The sequence below is a fragment of the Ranitomeya imitator genome, chromosome 2, assembly GCF_032444005.1.
Source record: "Ranitomeya imitator isolate aRanImi1 chromosome 2, aRanImi1.pri, whole genome shotgun sequence".
NCBI lineage: Eukaryota > Metazoa > Chordata > Amphibia > Anura > Dendrobatidae > Ranitomeya > Ranitomeya imitator.
Window position 1 is genome coordinate 796327708 of NC_091283.1, and position 12150 is coordinate 796339857.

The 12150-nt window shown below is 43.9% G+C and overlaps 1 protein-coding gene across 2 annotated transcripts in view; it reads left to right on the top strand.

Annotated features, from left to right (window-relative positions):
- BORCS7 (BLOC-1 related complex subunit 7) overlaps positions 1-12150 on the top strand; it is a 65385-nt gene that overhangs the window by 7687 nt on the left and 45548 nt on the right. Inside the window, exon 6 of one of the 2 annotated variants that reach the window (XM_069753720.1) lies at positions 1312-6889. The exons of the other annotated variant lie outside the window; for it this stretch is intronic. Coding sequence (XP_069609821.1) covers positions 1312-1363 — 52 coding nt within the window. The 3' untranslated portion in view covers positions 1364-6889. Of the gene's footprint in view, positions 1-1311; positions 6890-12150 lie in introns of those variants that run through there. 2 annotated transcript variants of the gene reach the window in all.

The following is a 12150-nucleotide window of genomic DNA, read 5'->3' on the forward strand; positions in this document are numbered from 1 at the left end:
CTTGTTGCCTTCACTACTAAATAGACTTGCTGCATGCCTTTACTGCACATCCGTGGTTTATGTCTGGTGCTTGCATTTCACTCCTGCAAAATTCTTTCTTCAATTATTAGCAATGTACAGATACCGTGTGGAGCAACGTGTTTTCATTGTGAAAACTTACTGAAAAAAAGTCCTTTAAATAGGTGTCAAAGTGAGTTTCTAAAGAAGTTTGGAAGTGGAATACACGGTGGATTTAAGTAGTTGCTGAATAAGCTGGAACGAACAGAGACAATACTGGATAAGCATGCACAGGCTTTCCCTAGAGACAGGTATGTCGTATCCCACATGTCAACAAGCGACCAAGAAAGGTCTTGTTCACTCTTAAGGTACCGTCACACTCAGCAACTTTGCAAAGAGAACGACAACAATCCGTGACGTTGCAGCGATCTGGATAGCGATCTCGTTGTGTTTGACACGCAGCAGAGATCTGGATCCCGCTGTGCCATCGCTGGTTGGAGCTAGAAGTCCAGAACTTTATTTCGTCGCCAGGTCGGCGTGTATCGTCATGTTTGACATCAAAAGCAACAACGCCAGCAATGAGCATAGGGCCCCTAGATGTGTGTCGGATCGGTACACTCCGGCTGTTTGACATGGAGCGAACAACCAGCGAGAACGAGAAGTGAGTCGCCGTTACATCACTGGATCGCTCCTGCATCGCTCTGGAGCTGCTGTGTTTGACATCTCTACTGCGACCTAAACAGCGACGCTGCAGCGATCTAGTTTAGGTCAGCTCGTTGTCTATATCGCTGCAGCGTCGCTGAGTGACGGTACCTTAGAGTCCCTGTCGTTTAGGGATTGAAGGGGCTTGAGCAAAAGAAAAGAATTCGTTATTGCGTGTTTGTTTTTTTTTTTTGTTTTTTTTTGTTTTTTTTTTTTTCCTTCCTTCCGGGGCTATTTGAAGGGTCAGGTGGGTGTACAGTAACAAGCCGCGAACATTACAGGCAGTCCGAGAGAACACGAAACGAGAAATTCAGGCTATGACCCCAGACGTCCTGCCGAATGCATTAAACAATATGGATCGGTGTGTGTTGGCATTCTGGGATGCGAATGGTGGACATTTTCAACACCTGCTTTAAAACATCAGTTTCTCATGACCCAAAGTACAGTATGTACAGTCAAGATTTCACTATAATAGATCATCTCTTTTAGAAGTTGCAGCGAGTTTTCCGGGTAAAGTAGCGTGTAAATCACCCTGTATTTGCCCATGATATTTTATGAATTGTGTTTATTGTGTAGCAGTTTTATGTGTAATCTTTTCTCTTTTATGCATAGTGTTGAGCAGTCTTCAAATCTTCAGGATCAGTTAAAGCATCTGTTAAAGTGATAAGAATTCTGTTTTGCTTTGGACTATATCCTGCATAATGCAGATCTGAAATGCACTGAATGTCATTCGTTTTTCCCGCTGTTGGACGGCCCTGTTACTTGTTCCAGAGGAAGACATTTACTTGAAGATGCTGCAGCACATCTGCTATGTGTGTGTATTATCTCAATGCACTCTACTCATATTTATCATTGTGTTGTTATGCCATACTTGTAAACATGGTATAATAACAAGTGGCAGTAATGGTGAGCCATACGGAGACTGTACGCCTATTGGGGCAGTTTACTCTGACTGTTTACATATATTATTATGGTTCTGTTTGCCTTGGTTATTGCCTCCCCTTGTCAATGTATAGTCCTGAAATTGGGATTCCCCACCCCACCCCCACCCCTTATCTGTCCAACAACTGAGACCTTTTATGAAGCCACCTAGGGTTGGTGCACACTGTCAGTGGACGGTGCTTAGCTCCGCAGCGTACAGATGTTACAGCATGGTGGATGGGATTTCAAGAAATCTCATGCCCACTGTGCATGCACCCGTGGCTTACCTGTGGAGACGGACATGCGGCTCGTCTTTCCAGACCGCAGCATGTCAGTTTTATCTTGTGGAGACACCAAGTTTTTGCAAGATAAATCTCACCCATACAATGTATTGGACGCAATGATTCCACACGGTTCAATGAACACATGCGGAATCGCCTGCTTTCAAAAGGCGGCAGCGCTTTGAACGCAGCTGCCATGTGCTGCCAATTACTGACCGTATGCACCTACCCTTATAGTCTTGGATGGATTGTTCTCAGTATTTAAAATGATCACCTATTCATAAAATAGGTGACAACTTAAGTTCTACCTCACCGATCTGTAGAACGGGCTTTGAAACCTTCCCACCCCCTTGGAATAGTCTAGTAGCTGTATGCGTGCACCACCACTCCATTTGTCCTGTGATGGAGATTGCCAAGTGTAACCCTTATGTGCCACTCTGGCGATGTCCCAATCTCTGGGATCTGACTCCTGCAATCCCCACCGATCTGCAGGATTTTGCCTGTCCTGTGGATAGAACTTTTAAATTTGACCATAATCCTTTTGAGACAATTTAGAATTTCAACTTCTTTATTGTTATTTAGTCCTTTTTTTTTTTTTTTTTTTTCCTCCCACACTATCTTCATTACTAATAAATATCATTGATATTAATCAGCTGCCAGAGAAGGATAAAACATACACAGTAAGACCGGTGTCATACTTGCGTGTGCAATGCAAGAAACTCTCATCAATACCCGGCACTGCCACCGGCGGTTCAGACCGGAGCGTTCAGCTACATAGAAATACATGCAGCCGCACAGTCCGGTCCCGAGTGTCAACGGCAGTGCCGGGTATTGAGTCGAGAGACTTGCATTGCATATGTAAGTGTGACCCTGGCCTAAGGGAACCTGTCGGGATCTTTTACTCAACTACATGGCCACTATTGGTTTATAGAAGGCAGAAGCAGAACATTAAAATTCCATTTTATTATAATATCTCCTTCTTAAAACCATAAATATTAGTAATAATCCAGAATCCTATTTCCTACATGGTTCAAACCTATAGAGCGTTTTCAGTGATGGCTATAGGTTTGGAAGGCGTAGGCCATGTGTTTCTGGATTATTAAATTGATCTTTTATTATGGTTTTTAGGAGCTGTTCTAATTACCGTATATACTCGAGTATAAGCAGAGACCCCTAATTTTGCCACAGAAAACTGGGAAAACTTACTGACTCGAGTACAAGCCTAGGGTGGGAAATGCAGCAGCTACTAGTAAATTTCAAAAATAAAAATAGATACCGATAAAAGTAAAATTAATTGAGCCATCACTATGTTGTGTTTTTGAATATCCATATTGAATCAGGAGTCCCATATAATGCTCCAAACAGTTCTTGATGGGCTCCTTAAGATGCTTTATATTAAAATATGCCCCATATAATGCTGCACAAAGGTTAATAATGGCCCCATAAGCTGCTCCATTACATAATATTCCCCGTATGCTGCTGCGATTTAAAAAAACAAATAAACATCCTCACCTCTCATCACTGGACATCAAGTTCCGGGGGCCTGAGCAGGCGGGGACACTAGCGCGCTATGGGGGCCAGGTGCGGAAGTTGCAGCTGGCTCAGGCCCCCAGCACTTGCGATATTCACCTGTCCCCGTCCCACTGCTGCTCGCCGCTGTGTCTTCTGCATGACTGTTCAGGCAGAGGGCTCGCACTAACCACGTCATCGCGCCCTCTGACCTGAAAGTCACAGCCAGAGGACACGGAAGACTGAGCCCTGCGGAGGAATGGGGACAGGTGAATATGGCATGGCTCACCCTCCCCCGTCATACTCGCCTCATCTTGACGCGGTCTGCAAGTCCCTGTTTCTCTGATGGTCTCCGGCACGCGCCGGCAGCTTGTTCCTGTGTTCAGCGGTCACATGGTACTGCTCATTAAGTTATTGAATATGCGCTCCGCCTATGGAAGTGGAGTCGTGTCCATATTCATTACTTTAATGAGCGGTACCACGTGACCGCTGAACACCGGAAGAGCTGTAGGCACCAGAGACCATTGGAGAAGCAGCGAAGTGCAGAGACCATGCTGGGAGCAGGTGAGTATGAAGTGACGGCCGCCGCTCCCCCGCCGACCCCCTGGGACAATGACTCGAGTATAAGCCGAGAGGGTCACTTTTTTAGCCTAAAAATGGGCTGAAACTCTCGTCTTATACGAGTGTATATACGGTAAGTTTAAAGTTTTTGTTTTTGTGAATGCTAGAACCTTCTCATTTATCATATGTGGTGATATTTGGCAAAGATCCACAGCCTTTTTCAAGCAGCACAACTGTGTTTCCAGTTGCCACACTTGTGGACTAATATATATATTTTCTACCTTTGCTGATTTATTGTTCTGGGGATAGTGTTTTTATGTCCTTTCAGAAGATGTTTTATATGGTTACATGCAATGTAGTGGTGCCTATTTGCCACAGCGTCCTGTCAATTAGCCAGAAAGCGGCTAACTATAACATTCCTTTTGGCGTCCAGTGCGCACGGTGAAGGCGGGTGACTTGGTCTGCACATGTGCTGGAGGTCAGCAGTGATGACTTGATCACTTATCCCAGCGAAAGTGATGTCATTCACGCCAGGAAGGCAAGGTTGAGAACGACTGTTTGGGAAAGCGGAACCACACTTGTGACTGTCTGGCAGTAATTGGCATGCGATACGTGACTGCCTGTAAACTTGGCCCAGTACTGCACTGACTGTAAAATGCTGCATAAAATACAACTAAACCTCTTAACACCTGCCTCATTGAGTCATTTGCTGAGAATATGTGTGCAAGGGACCTAATAGTCTGATATTTCTATTTTGTAAATTCAGATAACTTTATGCTGTCTAGTTGGGAAAAGTGCAAAGTTTCATGCCCCCAAATTGTTATTAATTCAATACTGCCACAGAAATGTTAAGTTACCTAACCATGGTCTGTGACCGGCACTCCTCATCCATCCACAGGGTGGGCAGACAGATGGGGTCAGATCAGAGGAGGATTATTTATGACGGGAGGTATACATGGTTCAATCTTTGGGACATATAACTCCTATGAAAGGCTCCGTGCTTACTACAGCCGACCCTAACGTTCCATAACATTCTGCGGAACTTGTCTAATCTGAAAAGCAGAGCTGAAGTATAAAGCATAAGGGGCAGAGCAGGATGGTCATGCTGCCCGAGCAACAAGCATCAGACTCTCATGGCACTATTGCAGCCATGTATGTTTTACTCTAAAAACAAATCATACTTTGAAAAGCTGGTCTGGGACCATGTGGCTCGGATGACTATTCTAAGATAGAAGTCACTGATGTACTTGTCATGTCTCTCACCTAGCAGGCTAGAGGGTGGAGAGAAGCTGCGCTATAGCACAGCCGGTCTCTGATTCATGCTGCCTGTTACTGAGCAGCATGAACCTCCTGTCAGGTTCTCTTTAAAGAGAATCTGTCATCCCCAGAAATGCTGTATAGTGTCAATCCTTAAATGAGGTCTCCTTGGCTTATAGGAACAGCAGCTACAGGGAGAAAAATCAGTCTAATTTATTTATATTACAGCTGTGACGGCTCCCACGCACATCGCTGTCAATATGACTGTTCAGCTCCCTGCACCACCCTAATGACTGCAAGCGAGTGGCTTCAGGGAGATTAAACCTTGCTCTGTAGCAACAGTTTCAGTAATCCTGCCAAATACTGTAGGTTTTCCACATTTATTTACTGCAGATTATCACTATATGCAGAGGGAAGTAGCATACTTGTAGGCGACAGGTTGCCTTTAAGTCAAATAGGACCCGTCCGCTCTTCTGACATGCTTGTTTTGGTAAATGCTTGCATTTCTTAAGAAATTACAAATATGAACTATCTTTTTCTTTGTCGTTCTGTATTGTGCCGTTACTCTGGTATTCTTCCGTGAAATACATAATGTCACTCAAAACTGAAATCGCAGTGACACATTTCAACATTGCCTAAGTAGTGGAGAAACAAATGGGTTGGTTCAGCGCTGCCGTAGAAGAAAAGATGAAGAATACAAATACGAGTATAAGTGGTTTGTCAACGCGTTTCGAAGTATACAACTTCTTCATCAGGACAATCAGATCAGGTGGTATAAGGTGTAAATTTTGAAACGCGTTGACATATCACTTGAAGGATGCCAATCTCGAGTACATCTTTTCTTCCATGGCAGCGCAGAACTAACCCATTTGTTGCCACTACTTATGCATTCCTCTCCTCGTGGGTCTGCAGCAGCCTTCAGCGTTATCAGTGGTTGTGTGAGCACAATTGTGCAGTTACCCAGATAAGACCCTGTTTTTGTGCTTTGTCTCTCTCCAGTCCTTTCTCCCCTACATTTCAACACTTAATGATTTCCATTGCAAGCTGCGATTTACTATGAAAGTCGGATATGTTTGAAAATGTTTTAGATTTCCTGTTACCGGTTGCAAGTCACACAGGACACACTATTCAGACTTCAATGCAAAGCACTTGCGACCTGTCTGTAACTTGGCGTTTTAATTACATCAAATGCATAAAATAGTCACTGACAGCAAGTCGCAGAAAAGTTGCACAAATATTTTTGGTCACGAGACTTGTCTGAGTACTGCTGTCGTCGTGTAGCCCCAGTCTGAATGATAATTGTGTGTTCTCCATTCACTTTTTCCAGTGACCTTACGGTCTGACTGTGCAATCAGTACTTAAAGGGAACCTGTCACCTGAATTTGGCGGGACAGGTTTGCGGTCATATGGGCGGGGTTTTCAGGTGTTTGATTCACCCGAAAACCCCGCCCATATGACCGCAAACCTGTCCCACCAAATTCAGGTGACAGGTTCCCTTTAAATGGCGAAAAGTGGTTAGTTGTAAGCAGCTGTAGAAGAGTGTCAGACATTGTGTATTCTGTTCATGTTGTTGTTATTATGCAAAATTAAATTATTAAAACTGTCTTGTGACTTTTATAAGAAGAATATTATCGATGTTGCATAATAAAATTTAAAAAATTTGTTTGGTCCTTTTTGTTCTTTATTGACGTTTAACATTTCCCTGTGGCTTTTGACAATTTTTTTTTATTTTTTGGGGGGGAGGGGGAGTGTTAAATATTTATCTTTATTCCACACATAATAGAAAAAAAATGTATAAACTGAGTTGTTGTTTTTTTAAAACCCTATCCACATCTATTGTACTGTAAATTTTCATTGTTAAATTTGCACCAATCTCTGCTGCGATTACCCGGCGTGTGAATTCATCTTCATGACAAAACGGCACTTACCGTATAGGGATGTCTGAGTATTTAGTGATGGTATGGAGGGTACAAACACCGCTCCAATACAAATCTGCACAGAATATATATATATATATATACATACATACATACATACATACATACATACATACATACATACATACATACATACATACATACATACATACATACATACATACATACACCGGTATATATATTCTGAGACCAAAAGTTTGGACAAACCTTGTCATTTAAAGATTTCTCTGTTTCACACTGAAGGCATGAAAACTATGAATTATCACATGTGGAATTATATATTTAACAAAAAAGTGTGAAACAACTGAAATTATGTCTTTTATTCTAGGTTCTTAAAAGTAGCCACCTTTTGCTTTGATGACTGCTTTTCACACCCTTGGCATTCTCTGGATGAGCTTCAAGAGGTAGTCACCAGGAATGGTCTTCCAATAATCTTGAAGGAGTTCACAGAGATGCTTAGCACTTGTTGGCCCTTTTGCCTTCACTCTGCGGTCCAGCTCGCCCCAAAAAATCTCGATTGTGTTCAGGTCTGGTGACTGTGGAGGCCAGGTCATCTGGCGTAGCACCCCATCACTCTCCTACTTGGTCAAATAGCCCTTACACAGCCTGGAGGTGTGTTTGGGGTCATTGTCCCGTTGAAAAATAAATGATGGCCCAACTAACCGCAAACCAGAAGGAATAGCATGCCGCTGCAAGATGCTGTGGTAGCCATGCTGGTTCAGTATGCCTTTAATTTTGAATAAATCCCCAACAGTGTCACCAGCAAAGCACCCCCACACCATCACACCTCCTCCTCCTCCATGCTTCACGGTGGGAACCAGGCATGTAGAGTCCATCTGTTCACCTTTTCTGCGTCGCACAAAGACACGGTGGTTGGAACCAAAGATCTCAAAATTGGACTCATCAGACCAAAGCACAGATTTCCACTGGTCTAATGTCCATTCCTTGTGTTCTTTAGCCCAAACAAGTCTCTGCTGCTTGTTGCCTGTCCTTAGCAGTGGTTTCCTAGCAGCTATTTGTGCAGCAGGCCTTCATGGTAAAAGTCTCCTGTTAAGGCCGGGATCACACATGCGAGAAACACGTCCGTGTCTCGCATGTGAAATCCAAGCTCTGGCGCCGGCACTCCAGAGCAGAGCGTGCGGCTCCATGTGTTACTATGCGGCCACACGCTCTGCTCCACAACACATGGAGCCGCACGCTCTGCTCTGGAGTGCCGGCGCCAGAGCTTGGATTTCACATGCGAGACACGGACGTGTTTCTCGCATGTGTGATCCCGGCCTAACCGTTCTAGAGATGTGTCTGCTGCTAGAACTCTGTGTGGCATTGACCTGGTCTCTAATTTGAGCTGCTGTTAACCTGCGATTTCTGAGGCTGGTGACTCGGATAAACTTATCCTCAGAAGCAGAGGTGACTCTTGGTCTTCCTTTCCTGGGGCGGGCCTCATGTGAGCCAGTTTTTGTAGCGCTTGATGGTTTTTGCCACTCCACTTGGGGACACTTTCAAAGTTTTCCCAATTTTTCGAACTGACTGACCTTCATTTCTTAAAGTAATGATGGCCACTCGTTTTCTTTACTTAGCTGCTTTTTTCTTACCATAATACAAATTCTTACAGTGTATTCAGTAGGACTATCAGCTGTGTATCCACCAGACTTCTGCACAACACAACTGATGATCCCAACCCCATTTATAAGGCAAGAAATCCCACTTATTAAGGCCAGTCTCACACGTCCAGATAATTCCGGTACCGGAATTATCCGTGTCCATGAGCTCACGTTGGCCATCCGTGTGGCACACGTGCGGCACACGTGTGCCAACTGGGTACCACACGGAGCGTGCAGGAGACGGCGCTAGAGATAAGCGCTGTCCCCTGCATCTGGTGCTGAAGCTGCCATTCATATCTTCTCTGCAGCAGCGTTTGCTGGAGAGAAGATATGCAAGATCCTTTTTTTTAAATTTTATTTTGCATGTTTAAAATAAAGATCCTTGCACCGAGCACCCCCCCCCCCCCCCCCCACCGCTGTTACTAAAATACTCACCCGGCCGCCCTTTAGTCATGAATATGCGGCTCCACCCCTATGGGAGGTGGAGCCGCATATTCATGACTGTAATCAGCGCCACGTGACCGCTCATACAGGAGAAGCTGGCGTTGACAGGAAGCTGCGAGGGAGCCGGGTGAGTATTTTATTAACAGCGGGCGGGCGCACAGGGGGTGGGAGGGGGTTGGGGACAGGGATCTTTATTTTAAACAAAGAAAAAAAAAAGGATTTTTCATATCTTCTCCAGCAAACGCTGCTGCAGAGAAGATACGGATGGCGGCTTCAGCACCATGCTGGGGGGACAGCGTCCGTGTGCAGTACGTGTTTTACACGGACCCATTGACTTAAATGGGTCCGTGTAATCCGTGCGCTCCCACGAACACTGACATGTCTCCGTGTTTTGCACACGGACACACGGTCCGTGAAAACACGCTGACGTGCAGAGACACATTGATTTCAATGTGTCTACGTGAGTCAGTGTCTCCGGTATGTGAGGAAACTGTCACCTCACGTACCGGAGCCACTGACGTGTGAAACCGGCCTAAACCTGACAGGGCAATCCTGTGAAGTGAAAGCCATTCCCGGTGACTACCTCTTGAAGCTCATCAAGAGAATGCCAAGAGTGTGCAAAGCAGTCATCAAAGCAAAAGGTGGCTACTTTGAAGAACCTAGAATATAAGACATAATTTCAGTTTTTTCACACTTTTTTGGTAAGTATATAATTCTACATGTGTTAATTCATAGTTTTGATGCCTTCAGTGTGAATGTACAATTTTCATAGTCATGAAAATACAGAAAAATCTTTAACCCCTTTCTGACCTCGGACGGGATAGTACGTCCGAGGTCAGATCCCCTGCTTTGATGCAGGGCTCCGCGGTGAGCCCGCATCAAAGCCGGGACATGTCAGCTGTTTTGAACAGCTGACGTGCCCGTAATAGGCGCGGGCAGAATCGCGATCTGCCCGCACCTATTAACTAGTTAAATGCCGCTGTCAAACGCAGACAGCGGCATTTAACTACCGCTTCCGGCCGGGCGGCCGGAAATGACGTCATCGCTGACCCCCATCACATGATCGGGGGTCGGCGATGTGTCAGGATGATAACCATAGAGGTCCTAGAGACCTCTATGGTTACTGATCACCGGCAGCTGTGAGCGCCACCCTGTGGTCGGCGCTCACAGCACACCTGCAATTCTGCTACATAGCAGCGATCTGATGATCACTGCTATGTAGCAGAGGCGATCGGGTTGTGCCTGCTTCTAGCCTCCCATGGAGGCTATTGAAGCATGGCAAAAGTAAAAAAAAAAATATAAAAGTTTAAATCACCCCCCTTTCGCCCCAATCAAAATAAATCAATTAAAAAAAAAATCAAATCTACACATATTTGGTATCGCCGCGCTCAGAATCGCCCGATCTATCAAAAAAAAGCATTAACCTGATCGCTAAACGGCGTAGCGAGAAAAAAAATTCAAAACGACAGAATTATGTTTTTTAGGTCACCGCGACATTGCATTAAAATGCAATAACGGGCGATCAAAAGAACGTATCTGCACCAAAATTCTATCATTAAAAACTATCATCTCGGCACGCAAAAAATAAGCCCTCAACCGACCCCAGATGGAGACGCTACGAGTATCGGAAAATGGCGATTTTTTTTTTTTTTTTTTTTTTTAAGCAAAGTTTGGAATTTTTTTTCACCACTTAGATAAAAAATAACCTAGTCATGTTAGGTGTCTATGAACTCGTACTGACCTGGAGAATCATAATGGCAGGTCAGTTTTAGCATTTAGTGAACCTAGCAAAAAAGCCAAACAAAAAACAAGTGTGGGATTGCACTTTTTTTGCAATTTCACTGCACTTGGAATTTTTTTCCCGTTTTCTAGTACACGACATGCTAAAACCAATGATGTCGTTCAAAAGTACAACTCGTCCCGCAAAAAATAAGCCCTCACATGGCCAAATTGACGGAAAAATAAAGTTATGGCTCTGGGAAGGAGGGGAGTGAAAAACAAACACGGAAAAACGAAAAATCCCAAGGTCATGAAGGGGTTAAATGAGGTGTGTCCAAACTTTTAGTCTGTACTGTATTTATACCTATTGTATGTGTATATATCTATTCTATTATGTCAGTGTGATTTTACTGTACACTGCGCTGAATTACCGGCTTTTCAAAGAACACCGATGCGGAAAAGTCGGACCACAATCGCATGGTGCGAGTGCTGTTCAATATATATATATATTTTTTTTCCTTTCTCTCGTACCCATTGACTTGCATTGGTGAGTCTCTTCCGAGACTCGCAGCATGCTGTGATTTTTTTTTTTTTCTCAGCTTGATTTCAGCTGAGAAAAAAAATCGCAAATGAGATGTCACCTATTGACTAACATTGGTCTGAGTGCAATCCGATATTTTTTTTTTTTTTATCGGATTGCACTCGTCTGTTTTGCTCGCAAGTGAGTATGAGCCCTAACATGGCAGAACTTTTGGTGAAGCCGGCAAGCAGGTGCTGCTCTGCTCTGTCCATGCTCCTCCATTCACTTTGGCTGAATTGGCCGATACTAGCACCAAAATGCCAAAACTGTTATGAAGCGTTGGATTGTGCAAAAATTTTATAACATTACAAAGAGATATTTTTTCGCCAGAAAACTGGTGTAAAAAAACCCTGACAAATCTGCCCCTTGGTATGTCTACATTTTTTTAAAGATCTAAAAATTTTTTATTTTTGTCGATTGAAGCTGTTGCATTATGGATTATTTTTTTTCATCGCGAGTTTACCATTTTTATTGATCCCAATTTGTGGTACCTACATACATTTTTGATTTTGCTTTTTCAACCTTTTTTTGAGGGCAGTACTGTACAGCATCCAGAAAAGAAAACAAATTCTGGCGTTACTCTTTTCTCTCTCTGTCTCTACAGCATTTTCTCTATGGGTTAATTCATTTTATATTTTGAT